We start from the raw sequence: 16,711 nt of genomic DNA on the forward strand, positions 1-16,711 counted from the left end.
TTTGATTGTACCTCTTTCTCCCACTCTATGCGCGCTTTTGGCTTCTACAGGACTACGGCGTGGGTGGCCGGTACCAGACGCTTTCGACGCCTCCGGTATTAAAGCTTTGTTCCATAGGCTTGCATTATGCAGACCCAAATGCGTTCCTTCGTCGCACTCGCCGCCTGTGTCTTTACCCTTTCTTACGCGGTCGATGCTTCCGCGCTCTCAAAGCGCCAGACCAACATCGTTCCTCAACATGGCACCACCGTCGAACCCACCAATGGGACCCTGATTGCGCCTGGCCAGAGCTTTCCCTTCTCCTACCAATTGATGAATTATTGCTTCTGTACCTACGTTCCCGTGGGCGTGTACCTCAGCATCTCCCCACCCACCGCCGCAGACGTCTCGCGCCAAGGACTTGTGGACGGGAGTTACATATACAACTTCGGAGGATTCGTCGATCCAAACAACGGTAGGTGAACTCTTTGTGAGACGCGCGCGGAGAACGCCACTCGATTGACATCCGGTGCTTACAGGTCTCCCACCACTCCCGCCGAACTCCCCACAGCCGCCGCCTCCGTCGCTCACGATGCCGACATTGGACATTCCTGACAGTACCACACTCTACCTGACCGTGGTAGAAACTGATGACTGCCCGGTAGGTGATATCATAGTCTTTCTCTCATCAAGTTTCCGGACGCTGACCCGCTTATGCGTGTCCAGTGGCATCAGGGGTACACCGGGTTCGAGACCACCACCGTCGTGTATGCCTGAAGTCTCCATGCATTGATTTCATACTGCTACATACTCGATGAATTATCAGGTCTTCTATATGCTTCTCCAAGATTCCAGTCGGGAAAACTCGAAGAGGCACGACTGTCAGAGAGCTATGCGGTCCGACAAAAGACAGCCGAACCAATGCCGTAACCTCCAGAACATACAGCGCATCCGAGTCCATGCAGGTACCAACAAGAAGTTGGCAAGTATATTCCCGGCCTGAGCCTTGCCTATGACCAACTCCAATTGCTCATATCTCTTCTCACGTATTCCCTGCTGCGTCGGTGTTTGCGAGGTGCTGACACTGTGACAGGCGCGAAGACAGACTCGTATTTCTCTCCTCAGCGACAATCTGTCGACCGAAACCTGGGCGGTGAGCCTTGTCTATCTTCGTGCTGTCTCAGCATGATGCTTCATGGATGAGCAACGGCATATGCACCCGTGTCCAGTGTTCCTTCAAGGCTAGTCGATCTTTGGCCGCGCGCCCACGGGCGCCGACCATTCTTGGGGAGTTGTAGCGTCTCCCATGTCATGCCGATGAGCGCATTACTTCACTTATGCCCGTGTCCGACCGCGTTGACATATCTGCAGGGGATCTATCGAAACTTGTTGGCATTAACAACTCGACTCACGGGAAGAAGAGGCCGGGCAGGTATAAATGCGTTCACCCTGGCGCAGCTACCTCATCGGCATCAAGATATGCAGTTCCTCTCCTTTGTCGTCCTCGCCGCCCTCGCCCTCGCACATACCGCTTACGGCGCGACTCGGCTGGATAAACGGCAGCAGGTCGTCAGCGCTCATGGGACGACCACCGAGCCTGTTGACGGAAGCACGATCACACCCGGGTCGACCTTCCCATTCCATTACTCAGATGTCAATTTCTGCGAATCTGGCTACAGCCCCATCCACATCTACCTCTCTACGTCCGCCCCAACTGCCGCAGACGTAACGACGTCTGGAGGGTTGGTGGATGGTAGTTTCGACTTCGACTTCGGCAACTTCCTCATCCCTAACTTCGGTGCGTGTGCGATCATAACGATGTATTACTTATACTGACGTTGTCGTTGTCCGCCCAGGGCTTCCGGCCATGAGCATGCCTCCACCTCCGCCAGGGACTCCGAGCGCTCCTACTCTAGACGGCGTTACTGATGGCACCGAGCTGTTCTTGACTGTGGTAGAGACTTTCCTCAGCTGCCCGGTGTGTACCCAATCTACTTACCTAGGTTTCACTTACCTGATCGTCTCTCTCGTCAGCCGGATGGCCACACAGAGTTTGGCTTTGAAACGACTACGGTCATCTATGCATAATAACATGCACGCATCCTACCATGGGACCTGAGGGTGTCCAGATGCAAGACTTGCGTCGGCGTAACAAGCGTCGCTGTGAGAACGAGTAGATGATAATTGTCAAGTACATGTTGGCGGAATTCAGTAGTAGCATTCAAGCACCGATTAGTCTGACCGAGGTTGCGTTGCGTGCAATCGATGGGACCGTCACTTTACTCTACATATTCTACTCGACACGATCGCTACCGGGCCAGGCCAACTCTTCACTCCACTTCGGCCAGAGACTGTGAGGCGGATCGCGATGCATGTCGGGCACCTCCATCCATGTATATTTCCATGCCCGCCTCACCTCAACGACGTCTGCCAACCCTTCGAAGGTCGCCTCAGTAGAGTACTGGGGACCGACTGGCGGAAACTCGAGGACGAGACTTGAGAGGCGGCTACCGTTCCGAACCCGAGAGGTGAGGTATTCTTTCATCCCCTCCAATCCAGGGCCCGGGTTGATGTCGTGTGATAAACACAGACGAAGGCGCGAGATTCGGGGTGGAATGTTTGGGAAACTGCCAGATCTAAGCCAACAATTATTATCTCCGGACTGTGAGTTGCACACAGCACGGTCATCGACGAGCAGAATGAGCGAGTCGAGGGAGGGGAAGTTATTGATGATGGTAGCCACGGTCTCCGGGATGTGGGATGAGTTTGAGTAACTCGCACTGAAACTGAGCCACAGCTCTGTAAAAGTAGAACCGTGGGCAGACAACCATGAGATGATACCCATCCAATCCGACTGGTCGTGACCATTGATGACGACGTTCGCGTGGATGGCAGCCAACCCCACAGCGGATACTCCCATGATGCCGTGTTGGTCAAATGTGATGGCTATCCGTGTGGCTTCTTGGCACTGAGGACTCAGTGTCATTGGATCAAGGCTACCGACATCTGTGCCGGTTACAGTATGTATTCCAGGCAGCAGCATCACGATGGATATGTCTCGTGGCAGAGTGACCGAGGAGAGAAGGACATCGCATGTAAGAAGGTTGTCGGCCTGCCATATGATGAGGGTGCGGAGATGAGGGAGCGGTTGCCGTGGTGCAAACCCCATTGTGCTGAAGGAGAAGTGACGTATGACAAGATGCTGTAGCATTGGGCATCGGGATAGGAACGCTAGGAAATTGGCTCCTTCCACTTTGTGGCCAGAAGCAGGTTCCAAGTCGAGGTCGGTCAATCTCTCGAAGCGATTTCCTGGAAAACCACTGATCTTTTGGAGGCTTAATTTCCTGAGACGTTGGGCACGCCCATTGAATAGCAACTTCCGTTCGAGGACCGGGCCCAAATCAGGAAGATGATATCGTGGCACTTGGCGGATGTCCGCCTGCTCCAAAGAAGGCATGGGGAATCGAAGTGTAGAAGGGACTTCGTGCAGGTTCCACGTGAATGGGGCTGTCAGCTGCAATTCGCGTATACGATCATGGTGCTCGCTCAGGAAATCCAAAGTGGGTCCCCCGTCGTCTTGAGTTAGGCGGATGAAACATACGAGGGGCGACACGCCAGAACGACGTAGATGTCTCTTTGTAATGGAAAGCATATGGTTGTATACGTAGATGCTGGTCCAGAGTGTTGGCGTTGAGATCGCGACATCATGCCAGCGACGGCAGACCAGCAGAACTCGGGACAATTCTCCTATAAGGACGAATGACCAGTCCCAGTTCCCCCCTTCGCCCCTGGGATTGATGATGCTTCCGGGTACAAGACCAGAGGGTACGTGGCTGAAGATGAGAGCTAGTGTCTCGTTTGGGAGCTTATGGATTGAGAGATGAGAATTGCGGATACTTCCGGTGGCGCTGACCGCAATCCTGAGGATGGACAGAAGTCGCTCGGTCTAGACAGAGGCAACATAAGTCATTCACGAAGTAGTACCCAGTCTATGTGCGTACTTCGGTGAATCTGAGGGCGTTTCGTAAGTCTAGTGTTGCCAAGATGGACGATACCGCGGAGCATCACGTACGATATCATTGATTCACCGACGTTGTTCTGTATGCCAGCAACGAGTAACTCCGCTTGTCTGATGAGGTCGGACATGTCATAGATCGTAGACGGTTCATACAGTTGTCCAAATCGAGCCAGTCAAGAGCAGGAAGATGAAGTCCTGAGACGCCTGGTTCGCTTCAAGTTGTTGGTAGTAGGTTCGGCTTATCAGATGCGGTTAGCCGGAACCGGCAAACCGCCGGGCCGGTCGGTCCCATGAGCTGGGCTTGAGCCTCTTTATACACGAGCTTCACCTGGCTTTGCAACCCCTGGAAACCTATACCAATGGCGATCCTCCACATAGGCACGTATCATATGCGGTGCTCACACTTCTAGTGGAAGCATTAACTCCATCCTGCATTAATTTTCATAGTCTTGGCCAAGATAGACGATTCGTGCTTGAAGGAGTCCAGAGAGGACGTGTACAGGCAGATACACCTCTTGCTGGACGCCATCCCAGTCCCCAAGCACGATGTTCGTGTCGGACCTCCTCTCAACCCCTCCACTACTGGAGGCTATGATATCAGTAGGTATGACCGGACAAGGTTGACTTGCGGCTAGTCTGACCGAGGTCTAGTGCTAGCCATGACGTTCGACAAACCACAAGATTTTAAGTGCGAAAGAAAAGAGCTCTGGAAGACTGACTACTGGCTGACGTGTCCACACAGTGCTTACCTCGTGCACCCGAAACATCTGCAGTAAGATATTTCCCGGCTATTGAGGACCGCATCGCTCATGATGCATTATCCCTCACAGGATTCTGAAGCGCTACGGACCACCCGTCTTCAAAGGTATACAATATTTCCATCGATCACATTCTCGCCTGAATCCCTTTTCGGACATCCGTCCTCAGATATGATCGCGTACCAAGTCGACGGGAGTGCGCCAAAGAGCAAGCTATGAACGTCGTCCGGCACATCTCCTACACCTTCTTCGTAGCATCACGCGGACGGCGAATCGCGCTTACCCAGAACGTAAGCAATCGTCTGGAAAGCCGCCCACGGGACGAATTCTGCGGGCACAATTTGTTAGTGCATATGTATCTCGACTACACTGTCCCGGAAACGTACGAGGAGTCATGTGTCCACTGTAGAAGAACTCGACGTCTAACATGGTCCGCTCCGTCAGCCCCAAAGTCACGAGATGTGCGAATGGGAGTAGCTCACAGGTCAAGCCTCGCTCACTATGCATGTTTCCGAAGACACCCATGTTGTCGACGAGGAAGCTCTCGTCTTCGATTGGGGTCTGGAATCCTTGCAGACCGTTCCAAGTCATATTTCTAGGCGCAATCACAGGTAAGCAAGGTAATGAGGCAAAGAGACAGCATCGGAAGCGTACTGGATGGCGATCCTGGTTCCTTCAGCAACGAGGATGAAGTCCTAAAATGCGAGGTTTCATAACGTACTGATCGTGAACGATGGGGGAGCTTACCGCCAGACCATGCACGATGGCGACCCTCTCGCTCTTCTCGATTACGTTGGGGAGAACGCTCAGGGTGGAGGCTACACTCTGATCGTTACCGGGTCCCCCAGTGGCGGGGTTGATGTACACAGGGCCTCCACAGGTCTCCCAGCTGATATGCGGCGCATGGATTGCGTCTTGCACCTATGTTCACTCTCAGCACAACAGACATTACGGACAAGCTGCAGCGCCTCACATCGGTCCTGGATGTGTATATTTCAGTCGATCAGTGCACCATACGCAAGCAACATTATACTGACCTGTTGAAGTAGACGAACTCTTGGGTTGATCTTGGGAAACCAAGGACGCTCCCTAACTCCGTGTCAGCCTGCGCACTGCGCCACAGACTTGAATGCACCCACATAAGTTCGGGAACGTGTCAGTCACGCGGTACACGTCAAAGACAGGGTTAATGCTGCGAGCAGGTCAGCCGACGAGTATGCACGGAGTAGAGGATTCGGGAACACTCACATTCCGACCGCGCGTTGGATCGGACTATGCATCCTACATTCAGGCGTAACGCCGACTGCGCGGGTGACATTGTTGAACGTCGCGCCCGCGGGTAAGGGCAGCTGTCCGGCTGGAGGGTAGGTAACGAACTTGTCGAGGTAGTCCGTGTAGCCGCACGAGTCCGAGATGTTTTGGAGTTGTGCCCAGAAGGTCGAGTTGAACGGGAATACGTTTTTGTTAGCCTAGAATAGGAGCAAGTTCAGGCACATGAGTCAACAATTGGAAAACATATGAAGTGACAGACCTGAGCGAAACGCAGGGCAGGAATCTCCTGCTGTACAAGACCCCAGGTGAGAGACGGGTCCGCTATCCAGATGCCCTTCAGGTTGAGGTGGGGGTTCGGGTGTTCGTACAGGAAGTTGGCGATGTACGGAACGTCTGCAAGAAGGGATCAATCGAGGCAATAGAGCCCGCACACCAGCTTACGCACAGAAGCCAGCATACTGCGAACAGAGTAGCATGAGCGCCAAAAATGAAGGACAGCTGGGAACACTGACGCTTTCTCCGCTCACAAAGAAGTTACTGCCCTTGAGCTCGCCGAAGACCTCCAAGAATTGCTCTAGGAAACCGGCGACTTGCGCTGCCAGCTCGTCGTCGTTGCTGATGCTCGGTTGTCCTTGCGAAAAGCCAGTCTGGGGATGATTAACGACACGTCCTTGCACGCATATAGTCAGGTCGAAGACCTACCCCGACAGGTTGTTCTACCCAGAGTACGTTGGAAAGGTTCGTCCAGCTCCACGGATTCCTGTCGCATATAATTTAGTGGGGGTTTGTACGGTGCAAGGCGACAAAGTGCTCACGGAGTTGGTTCTGCCTGTCCCCAGGACCAAGCTGCGGAAGAAGGCGACACTCAGTCGATCTCCAAAGCGTCAACGAACAGGTCAGCTCACAGATAGGACCGTTCTCCTGCAAGAAACCCTCGAGCGAAGAGCAACCCGGTCCACCTGTATTTCCGTTCAGCTCTGTTCGAGTTCGCTTACGGTCTCGACTCACCGTTCGTCCAGAACAGGAGATCATTCACATTCGACGCGTTGTTGGTAGGCCAGAACCTAGAAATATCACATTCAATTCGTTGAATCTACAGAGCACACACCACACTCACCAGAAGAACAGCTTGCGTGTCTCGTTTTTGGCACCAGAGATGGGCATCAGGCCCGACCACGAAGGACCGGCATCGAAATTCACTGTACATCGAATCGGTCAGCACCCAGAACACGCATCAGCATCCCTAGTCAAGCACACTCACCATCCGGAATCTTCGTCCCGTCAACGAAGAACTCCCTCGCCCTCGGGTTAGCGAAAGAGATGGGAGCCTCCCTCTTCTTGACCACCTTCTCTTGGGACGATTCAGCAGGCTCGGAGTCGAACGAAGCACGCGGGCCCAGGAAGTCATGCATGCGCTCGAGCTGCTCGCGCTGGATAGACTCGGCGATCTCCATGCCCTCCATCGCGCTTCCCGCGAACCTCGCGAAAGCCATACCCGTCGCATACAGCAGAAGCGTAGAAAGCAGCAACTTCAGAGAGGACACCATGGCGGCAAGCGTAAGTCTGAGCGAGCCACTGGCGACTCGATGACCTTTTCGCCTGTTGATCCCCAGCCCTTTTATTCGACGCAAGCACTGGGGCGGTCCGCCCCCGCTGGAGCACGGCGTGCCGTAAGAATAACTCGACAACGTACGTGCGGGATAGAGTGGGACACCTTAGATCACGCGGCTCTCGCAGATAACGGGGAAACTGAACATCGTTACGTTCTCGAAGAACCATATATGGCGGCAAGATCGCACTGGGTGGTTGCAAATGGATGGGAAGCGTCGCAGTATGAAACCGAGCGCATCTACAATAGCCGAGCCACGACGGAGGAGTGAGCGACAGCTTCGAACGGACCGCTCAGCCTCGCTCACCTGGTTGCGAGCCATAAGGTTACGAGCCGCGTGGGGAGCTTCTTCTTCACATCTCGGCCATATCATCCCACGACCATATGCAATCCTAGGATTGCGCAACACCTTCTCGTCAGCGGGAGCGGAGAAAGGGAGCCTATGTTCTGACGGCTCCTTGATCGGTTCGACACTATGCTGTCTAAAGGAGACGCGTATGTGCATCCTAGAAGACGGCAGTAGTCGGCAGGAGAGACGAAGCATCGTGAAAGTAATCGATGAATAAGCCGGTCACAACAGGAGCACTCACTGTGGAGGTTACTTGCAAGGAGAATGCCTACCATACCGAACGGCCCTTTACACAGATGCGACGACACAATCCAGTGATGTCTGAAAAACTTGGATGTGAGGTACTGATGTTACAGGTGGTAGAGACACATGAGGCCATGGGCAGAGCGATGAGTAGGATAACAATGATACAGGTTCAGCATTCACGGACGGTTCCTCTTGCGCTGTAGCTTGGATTCAGACAGGGGCGGCCTAGACGACGATGTCATCAGCTAAGTCAAAGATAGCCCTTGTCCGCACGCACTTACTTCCGGCCCTTGCCCTTGACATCTGTCGGCTCGTCCACGTCCATATCGTCTTTGTTCTCCCTCTCGCGTTCGCGCTGTCTCTCCCGCTCCCGCTCCCTCTCGCGCGCTCTCTCCAGCTCGGCCTGTCCGGCAGGGGTAACTTCCGTACGCAGACCGTTGCTGGGTGGTCTATGCGTGTTACGCGCCTCCTTCTGCTTGTCGACGACCTCCTTGAGCGTTGCCTGGTATTTCTTCTCGTATACTTCCTTCTCGACCTTCGCGGTTGCGGTGCGGTTCGAGATCTCCGTCAGCTTATCGTCGAGGGTGGCAAGGACGGCGGAGGTGGTTGACGCCCTGATACTAGGGTCGGTAATCGTACAAACAACAGATGAAACGTATCACGCACCAGTTCTGCAACGACACCAGCAACTGCTCCAATTTCCCCGGCTCCAGGTCACGACCCATGGTGTACTCCACCTCGAACTGCTGTTCGCGCTGATCGAGCTTACCTCGCACGACGTCCAGGTAGATCGCGTCGATGATGAGGTCTTCTAGTTCGCGGATGGTGGGCATCTCGAGAGCGCTAAGCAATCGGCTGTAGGGCAGGATCTGGATTGATCAACAGGACACGATTAACAACTTACGGGGGCGCAGGAGGGAGTTATTAGGACATACACGACTGTCTTGTGCGAGCGAGACCAGAGTGAGCTGCTTGAGCTTCGTGATTTGCGCTTCATTCAGGGAAGGCACGGAATCCTTGTGTTCTATAATGAGGACCAAGTTCAACGCACGTTCATTGGTCGGAGAAGAGTTCACTCAACGCAGGTAGTCAGGATATGTCTTGTACGAGAACAGCTGCAGGAGGGAGTAGAAGGGGGCGTGCTGCTCGTTTCCTGCCAACTACAATACGAGATTTATACGTATCGTTCGACCCATACACCTCAAGGGCAGCGTACCTCCTGGACGTTGGGTTGTTCAAGCAGTTCAGCAAAGACGAATACGCCAGGTGCGGAAGTGGCGTCCTGGACGAGTTTCGCGGCCGCGGCACCCTTTGCAGCCTTAGACATGAGCAGGAAGGGCTCCAGCTTGGCGATGTGTTGCGTTCCGACCTCCATGGCGTCTGAATTCAGAGAGAATAGGAAAGTGGTTTCTGGCCCAAGTGTGCGAACACCGTCAAGTGCGCGGCTTCACGCCACAGTCCTCGTTCCGTGTTTGGTAGTGTTAGGATCCGGGGCTCTTGGCAAACATGCGCAAACAACCTCCCGGTCCGATGGAATTGGCGCTAGCTAAGACCACTTGCGGCGTGCATATCTCTGAACTATTTCACTTCGGCAGTATACTTGAGCTACCCTTGGTATGACCTCCTTGTACGAGTCTTTGACCCTCAAACTTGCGAATGTGGTTGAATTGGCCACCCAAGACCAAGGTACGAACCTCACGCCGCAGGCCAAGCAAGGCCTCGTACGCGCAGTGAGTACATCCCTGTAGGTAGCATCTCTCAGATGAGCTGACCATGCACACAGACGAAAGCGTTCAAGGACAGCTTGAAGGAGGCAAATGAGTACGCGACGACTCTACCTGGCGGCGAGTTATCGGTGGAAGAGCAGGACGAGGTCATTGAGATGCTGGAGAAGTTGAAAGAGCGGAAAAGGTGCGTTAACAAAACCTCGTGGGCTGACTGTATGCTTAACGATATGTGTGTCAGAAAACAACTGGTTGAATTCGCAGAAAGAGTCGGCAACATCTCATCATCCCAAGCTTCCCAGGCGAGCCTTCAGATGGAGGTCGACTCGACAGCATCGACCCCCGCATGACGCGATGCTTAAACCTGCAACTCAAGAATCGCGTTCCAAACCAAGATAGCCCTTCGGGACTGGCTTTCAATCGAGTCCACCGCGACAGCGGAGCCGTGGCGCACCATGCCAGCCTCAGGTCTGTGCTCTACATGCTGACCGTCCTTCCCCTCCTCCGTTACTCTACACGATTACCTGCGCCGTGGACGGTCGCTAGCTCCTGCTTTTTGGCTGGTCCTCATCTTATCTCCACTCTTCCTAACCTAGAGGGTTTCTACGACGATGCTCCGGAGCACGCTTTCTCTGCTGTCCATCTCAGGCCTCCTCGTCTCTCTCGTAGACCCCGCTCAGGCGGGTAGCGTAACCTGGCTGGCCCCTTCGCAAGGGGATGTCTATAACTCAGGAGACACCATTGTCGGACGTTGGACATCGGACGAACCGGTCCCTTCTCCTTCGTTCCGACTGTGCGTCACAGGCCTCAGTCGCAGATCCGACGACGACGACAATGGTGACGATAGCGAGGATGATGGATCAGTAGGCGGAGTGTCCCAAGGAATTGACGACAATGGGTCGTGCGGAGGAGACGTTTGGCCAACCATCGAGGAGTCGGACCCAGACGGCTCGTACTTGATTCATATGTGAGTCTTGTCATACCCTGCGCCCAGCAACGTACAGGGCTCATAGAGGTCTTGTTAGGGCGCTGCCCAATGTCACTTCAACGGTCGCGGGTTGCTACCTGGAGATGGTGGACGACAACGACAAGAAGTCATCCTCCCCAACCTTCTCCTTTGGGCCGTCCGACGCAGACGGTGACGACCAGAGTGCAGCCAATGCGGACCAAGCGGACTCTACCGACACCGCTGCCGACTCCCCAGCCTCTTCCCTCGCGCCCTCCCCATCCTCTGCATCTCCTGCGAAGGCCTCAGTACCCTCCTCCTCCTCCCCATCCTCCGCAACAGCATCAATATCCAACGCCAACCTCCAATCCACCTCCTCCCAGACCCCCGCGTCCCTCAACGAGACCCGCATGCCCGCCCCCACAGCAGCCTACGCCGTCCCCCTCTCCCTCGTGCTCTCCGTCCTCCTCGCCGCAGGCGGCCTCTCCCTGCACCACCGCCGCAAGCTCCGCGCCGAGCGCAAGCTCGAAGAAGAAGCCCTCAAGACCCGCGCCACGCTCTCCCGCCACTCCACCCTCAGCTTCGGCGGCTTCATGGCCCTCGGGCGCGGCCCGCCCCCACACCACGGCGGCGGCGGCACACACTCGCGCACGACAAGCGTGAACATGATGCGCGCCTGGCGCCGCGACGTCTCGCAGTACGACCACGACCGCGACGCGAGCCGCACCCACACGCTCGCCGACGACGACGCGCACAGCGTCCTCTCGCGCTCCTCCCTCGGCTCCCGGTCCTCCCGGTCCTCCCTCCCCAAGCGCCGTGAGCCGCGCCCCCAGACCCGCGAGCCGTTCTACACGAGCGCGAGCAGCCGCCCGGCCCAGAGACGCCGCCCGACCGTGACCGTCCCGGCGGTCCTGTTCCGCGCCGGGCTCTCTCCGCGCGTCCCGCATCCAGACGACGAGGATGAGAAGCCGCTTCCGAGTGCGAGTGCGGGCGGGAAGCACGTCCTCGAGGACGATGACGACGACGTGAACGCCTCGGTGAACGACGGGGTCATGTCGCGCTACTTTGAGTTCTCGCCCATTCCCCTCTCCCCTCTGGCTCCCCGGGCTGATACGTCGCATGTCTCTATACCGGAGCGGCTGCACGTCAGGCGGTATGCCGAGAATGCGGAGTATGACAAAGCGCTCCCGCCGTCTCCTCGGGTTGCGGGGAGAGACCTGTACGATGCTGTAGCACGGAGGCTAACGAGGAAATGACGATGTACTCCTTTGCGGCGATAATACTCGTGTGTTTGGCAGATTAAACCATCGCGATTGAGTAGTACCAACGTCCATACAGGAGACCGCCAAGCTATAAGCTTCAAGCCTCGATAACGACAACCCTAAGTGTAGGATAGAATACAGTAGACATACAACGGTTTACACGGATTACTACACGCTACGCATGCGGAGATGCTGCTTGAAAATAAGACGAAGCGATAAGTTAACTCTAGGGACAGCAGAGCTGAAAACGAATGGCAACGCGATGCATGAAAGCGAAAGCGATGAAAACCAAAGAGCGTGATATAGAAGAACGAAACGAGTGGTAATCTTAGACGCAAGGCCCCGCGCTGGCAGACTTTCCCGAAAGCCAGACAGGGGCATGAATCGAATGAGCGTCCGATGACTGGGCACGGTGGACGTCGCCAGTCTCGAGGGACGTGCGGGACGACACCAAGCTCCCCCTTGCGCTGTAGAAAGCAGAAGAACCAGTAGTGGTAACCGGGCTCCAGAACACGTCCGTCGCATCCTCCGCAGAATCGGGACCGATAGAGGAAAGGGTATAAGAGCTACCAGTCATCGAGCAACTGTCGCCCTCCAGGAGAGCATCTCCGTCAATGGAGATGGAATCACACTCGATTCCCCACTCTTGCGCTGCGTCGTGCACGGCAGAAGGAGTGGGCGAGGCGGTGACGGTGGACGTAGAATCGAAGGAACGCCTCCTCGCAACTGGACGCATGGATATGACCGGAGTCTCGGGACGAGAAGGCCAGTCGCTCGAGACGGTCCCCGACCATGGTTCCGCGAGCGAGGGAGGTACCTCCAGGACTACAGCGGGCTCATGCCTCTCCGTGAGCGCCTTGAGCTTGCCTTCTGTCCAGCCATCCGTAGTACGGCCAGACAGATTCTTCCAGTGCTGAACGCTACCATGAGAGCGAGTAGACAGCGGAGAACCTGTAGTTATTGAAGAAGGATGGGGAGATGGCGGGAGAGACTTGTGAGCTCGCGCGACACGGACCGCACGATCCTTTGGGGGCACAGGCGGAGTTCTAGGTGTTGAAGGCAGACTAGGAAGCGGGCGATCTGGTGGAGGAAGTGGAGGAGGAAGGCCCGACGGCGGTAGAGGAAAGACAAGGCACTTGGGCCTTGCGCTTCGGCGAGATGTGGACCTAGTCAGCGACGACGGTGAACGTGGAGAGCGACTTTGAGATGATGGAGGAGTTGATGGAAGGGCAGTATCCGACGGCGTTGCAGGCGGGGTGAAGGGAGACCATGCAGATGGGGGACCCTGCCGCTTTGGAGTAGACGTAGCTGACCTCACGAGAAGAAAGGTATTGGACTCGGATTCTTGGGACGACTCGTCCGGGTATATGGAACACGACGACGGGAATGTGTACGCGGCGGAAACAGGGGTCGCTGGAAGACTACTCCGGGTCTTCTTGCCTTGACGCTCTACTTTCCACGCGGCTGTTGTACTGAGAGAAGGAGGAGAAAGCTGCAAGGAGGCTGCACGAGACAGAGGAGGTGTTGGCGGTCGGGGCGTCCCATGGAGCGACACCGCGATCTCTGCCTTTGCGAACGGATCGTCCTCCGGGGTCAAGACACGCCCAATAGCTGCCGCATCTTCTTCGCTTTCGTCGCTGCAGCTCTGTTGTGTATGTCCGTCCGCGCTGGCAGCGTAGACATGAGATTGTGAGTGCGAGAAAGCCGAAGTAGGTGAGCTTGGTGTTGACGGCGTGGAGTGCGAGGATCCTGTTGAAGGGGAGGAGTCGGCAGAAGAGGACTGTGAACTCGTGGCGATACTGAGGTTCAGCTTGGAACGTCCACGGCTGCGCATCTTACTCGGAAAGGCGAGTGCGACGAGGTTGGACAGGCGAGCCGATAAACTGGAGGTGGACCTGGTGCTGCCCTGAGCGAGTCGATGAGCAATGCAAGCGGACGAAAACGAATGGCACACTCACTGTCGAGGTACTTGTGGCGCTTCCACGCCTCTCGAAGACGTACGGCGGAGGCAACGGCGGCTCGCAGTCGTCAAATTCGGAGAGCGCGGCGATCACACCGGTCTTTGGAACCGACGGCGCGTCCCTCGGGTGAGTGAGAGGAGACGGCATACCGTTGTCCCGATGATTGTTCCAGATTGCAAGATCCTGGAACCCAAACCCAACTGGGGGCTCGCAGATGGTAGACCTAGAGTAGGAACGACGGTGCACGAGACCGTGGCCGCTACTCTTGGACTTGCGTAGAGGAGGAAGACGAGTATGTGCACGTGGAGGGGCGCCTGAGGGAGTGGCGGGTCGGCTATATAGAGGTGCAGGGGGGTTGGCGACCTGATAGCCCGTGTCCTCGAAGAAAGAAGGGAGCGAGTCCATGGTCTCGTGTGACTGGGTGCTGCTGGAAGTTGTTATGCGGGACAGAGGGTGGATGGTAGACGAGGAGGCCGATGTGGGGGGCCGACTGTATGCGCGCTTGGACCGGGCGGGAGAGTCGTCGAAGAAGGAACGCAGGACCGGGGTGGGAGAGCGCCTGTCGAAACCTAAATCCTGTTCGGGAAGAGGAGGTGGGGTGTCGTCGCGCTTGGGGAAGTGGAAGAGGGAGCGCGGGAGACTGTCGGCGCGGGAGCGACGGCGTTCGCGGGAGAGGTCGGCCATGTTCCAGGGAGAGAGAGCCTGAGCGAGAGAGGAAGATGAGGGAGTAGGAGAGATGCAAGGCGGGGGAAGGGGCTCAAAAGGAGCGGGAGAAGGAGAGGGGGGATATGAGGGAGAAGGAGCACGTGATCGCAGCACGAGCGCGGAGGCGCGAGTGCGGACTTGATGGAACATGCGCAAGGCGGTGGGAGTTCTGGAACGGGACTTGCGACTCGGAGGCGACGAAGCCGGAGAGACCGTGTCGAATGGGGAAGAGAGAGTGTCTTCGTCGTCGAAAGTGTGGTCGGCGGAGACGGGAGAAGGAGGAGTCAAGGAAAGAAGAGGCTGGGTGAGGCCCGAGGAGAGGGCCGCGTCGTGGATGTTGAACGCGGAGGAGACGAGCTCGCTGAACTCGGCGACGCTGAAGGGCGAGGGCCTCGGGTCTGTAGAGAGCGACATGGATGAACAAGAAAGAAAGGAGGGTGGGAGTGAATTATATACACGAGTAGAGAGATGGTGGTGGTATGAGAGAAAGAGAGACGAGGGCCGCACGCCGCGGTGGGCCCCCGCAGCGGGCGAGACGGTGGAATGGTGCTGTCCACGGAGGGCAGCGAGGGCGGTGACAAGGCGAGAGGGATCAGAGCCTCGCCGGACGTCTGCAGCAATGACACCTGCCCCATCGGGACAAATCACTCTGCACACGTCAGGCAAACGCCCTCCCTCTTCGCCCGCGTCTTCGCTCCTGCGCCGTGGCCTGCCACTCCCCACTGCGCCGTCCGCCTTCGCGCTGCAAATGCTCGTATCTCCGGCCTCCGTGCGTTCGAATCACTCCCGACGCGCTGCTGCGAACGGTCCACGAGCTGCCCGCTCCAGCGTGCATGCCAATCAATCCCTGCGAACCGCGTCCGTATGTCGAGCACCGTGCCGTTACTCGTCTCCGAATCCGGCGCGTCCACATCCGCTCTCTCGGAATAGTCTAATATCTTCACCTATGCACACGCAAGCTGGGCCCTTGGGCGCACTTGGAGACCGGCGCAGCCTGATGGCCCTGCGTTGCTGCCTCGAGCCCGCCGTGTAGCTTCTCCAGCCATAGGTAACCACTTCCCGCCGGCTTCTCGCTGCCCCTTCCGGAGAAGCAAACGATCTGCGATCACCATCCGTCACACATCTTCTCCGGCGTGAAGGCCGTCCTGCAGCCAAGCTGGAACCAGCCATGGCGCTCTCCGCCGACGCGAACACGTGTCTACCGACCTGCCCAGAGTGTAAGCACATTCTTGGTCTGCGACCATCGGCGACCGGCGCACTCACCTCCATCCTCTCGACGCAACCCCCTTCCTCAGCGTCAGCACAGAGAACTCGTCCATAGAAGCCTGCCTCCTCTCCTGCGCAATATCCATCGATATCGTCAGGGCTTGTTCCGGTTCCTCAGTCTAGACGGTCACCGGTAGTCGTGGCATACGTCCACCGTACGTCCATCATCCGCAGCCTTGGGTCCATGTCCAGCGCGTCGGTGGCTCTCAAACGTACACACAGAGAGATTGTTCAGGCGTGTGACTCAGCAGTGATGGTAGCTGGTGGAGGAGGAGCAAGCAGAGCAGCTCCGGCATCATGGCGACCTCAGAGTCACAGAACTGCAGCCGTCTGCTCAAGCGCTTGTGGGCTCACAGCCACATGGATCCGTAGCGCCCATCAACCCATGAACGCCACCGCCCTGCAGGGCCCTGGCAACCATACGAGTACGAGTACATCCATTACTTACGAGACCCTCTTGCCATTGTCCTGTCAATCTTGGTAACATTTTCCACGTTCGATGACGGCGCAGCACCCCAGTGGGAACCCAACATCAGGAAGACCCCCTGTATTAATATTTACTTCAAACAGTTCAACCCTGGTTCAAGCACCTTCTAGTTCAAACAGCTCTGGTACG

The 16,711-nt window shown here is 56.4% G+C and overlaps 9 protein-coding genes across 9 annotated transcripts; 5 read left to right on the forward strand and 4 right to left on the reverse strand.

The window, feature by feature from the left end:
• The first annotated feature begins 112 nt into the window (after positions 1–112).
• L226DRAFT_527813 (uncharacterized protein) lies at positions 113–980 on the forward strand. Its single transcript, XM_067679192.1, has 3 exons — positions 113–454; positions 519–640; positions 706–980. The coding sequence occupies exons 1-3, from the start codon at positions 127–129 to the stop codon at positions 754–756; spliced, it is 501 nt and encodes a 166-aa protein (XP_067542107.1). The 5' UTR covers positions 113–126; the 3' UTR covers positions 757–980.
• Positions 981–1,126: 146 nt separating this feature from the next.
• L226DRAFT_527815 (uncharacterized protein) lies at positions 1,127–2,256 on the forward strand. The gene is made up of 3 exons (XM_067679193.1): positions 1,127–1,777; positions 1,836–1,957; positions 2,014–2,256. Exons 1-3 carry the CDS (start codon positions 1,459–1,461, stop codon positions 2,065–2,067), a joined length of 495 nt encoding a protein of 164 aa, XP_067542108.1. The 5' UTR covers positions 1,127–1,458; the 3' UTR covers positions 2,068–2,256.
• On the reverse strand, positions 2,014–4,173 carry L226DRAFT_885 (uncharacterized protein). Its single transcript, XM_067687311.1, has 3 exons — positions 4,052–4,173; positions 3,981–3,990; positions 2,014–3,925 (listed from the first exon to the last, which is right to left on the reverse strand). The coding sequence occupies exons 1-3, from the start codon at positions 4,123–4,125 to the stop codon at positions 2,273–2,275; spliced, it is 1,737 nt and encodes a 578-aa protein (XP_067542109.1). The 5' UTR covers positions 4,126–4,173; the 3' UTR covers positions 2,014–2,272.
• A 362-nt stretch (positions 4,174–4,535) lies between these two features.
• Positions 4,536–5,204, forward strand: L226DRAFT_527816 (uncharacterized protein). Its single transcript, XM_067679194.1, has 5 exons — positions 4,536–4,601; positions 4,649–4,685; positions 4,740–4,769; positions 4,828–4,862; positions 4,925–5,204. The coding sequence occupies exons 1-5, from the start codon at positions 4,544–4,546 to the stop codon at positions 4,972–4,974; spliced, it is 210 nt and encodes a 69-aa protein (XP_067542110.1). The 5' UTR covers positions 4,536–4,543; the 3' UTR covers positions 4,975–5,204.
• L226DRAFT_527818 (alpha/beta-hydrolase) lies at positions 4,923–7,746 on the reverse strand. The gene is made up of 18 exons (XM_067679195.1): positions 7,289–7,746; positions 7,145–7,226; positions 7,036–7,091; positions 6,933–6,986; positions 6,843–6,873; positions 6,730–6,787; positions 6,540–6,674; positions 6,473–6,485; positions 6,287–6,420; positions 6,004–6,224; positions 5,895–5,947; positions 5,793–5,844; positions 5,729–5,735; positions 5,503–5,676; positions 5,410–5,450; positions 5,238–5,350; positions 5,142–5,177; positions 4,923–5,083 (listed from the first exon to the last, which is right to left on the reverse strand). Exons 1-18 carry the CDS (start codon positions 7,572–7,574, stop codon positions 5,013–5,015), a joined length of 1,617 nt encoding a protein of 538 aa, XP_067542111.1. The 5' UTR covers positions 7,575–7,746; the 3' UTR covers positions 4,923–5,012.
• A 455-nt stretch (positions 7,747–8,201) lies between these two features.
• L226DRAFT_527819 (uncharacterized protein) lies at positions 8,202–9,678 on the reverse strand. Its single transcript, XM_067679196.1, has 6 exons — positions 9,448–9,678; positions 9,313–9,391; positions 9,167–9,255; positions 8,898–9,100; positions 8,509–8,845; positions 8,202–8,456 (listed from the first exon to the last, which is right to left on the reverse strand). Exons 1-5 carry the CDS (start codon positions 9,604–9,606, stop codon positions 8,509–8,511), a joined length of 867 nt encoding a protein of 288 aa, XP_067542112.1. The 5' UTR covers positions 9,607–9,678; the 3' UTR covers positions 8,202–8,456.
• Positions 9,679–9,795: 117 nt separating this feature from the next.
• Positions 9,796–10,436, forward strand: L226DRAFT_1008 (uncharacterized protein). Its single transcript, XM_067672057.1, has 3 exons — positions 9,796–9,961; positions 10,015–10,142; positions 10,197–10,436. Exons 1-3 carry the CDS (start codon positions 9,848–9,850, stop codon positions 10,303–10,305), a joined length of 351 nt encoding a protein of 116 aa, XP_067542113.1. The 5' UTR covers positions 9,796–9,847; the 3' UTR covers positions 10,306–10,436.
• Positions 10,338–12,324, forward strand: L226DRAFT_1005 (uncharacterized protein). Its single transcript, XM_067672054.1, has 3 exons — positions 10,338–10,423; positions 10,552–10,922; positions 10,981–12,324. Exons 2-3 carry the CDS (start codon positions 10,567–10,569, stop codon positions 12,155–12,157), a joined length of 1,533 nt encoding a protein of 510 aa, XP_067542114.1. The 5' UTR covers positions 10,338–10,423; positions 10,552–10,566; the 3' UTR covers positions 12,158–12,324.
• Positions 12,325–12,491: 167 nt separating this feature from the next.
• L226DRAFT_564229 (uncharacterized protein) lies at positions 12,492–15,243 on the reverse strand (the record flags this gene model as incomplete). Its single annotated transcript, XM_067683623.1, has 2 exons — positions 12,492–14,069; positions 14,122–15,243. The coding sequence occupies 2 exons, from the start codon at positions 15,241–15,243 to the stop codon at positions 12,492–12,494; spliced, it is 2,700 nt and encodes an 899-aa protein (XP_067542115.1).
• Between the last annotated feature and the right edge of the window lie 1,468 nt (positions 15,244–16,711).

The sequence above is a fragment of the Lentinus tigrinus genome, assembly GCF_003813185.1.
Source record: "Lentinus tigrinus ALCF2SS1-7 unplaced genomic scaffold L226scaffold_1, whole genome shotgun sequence".
NCBI lineage: Eukaryota > Fungi > Basidiomycota > Agaricomycetes > Polyporales > Polyporaceae > Lentinus > Lentinus tigrinus.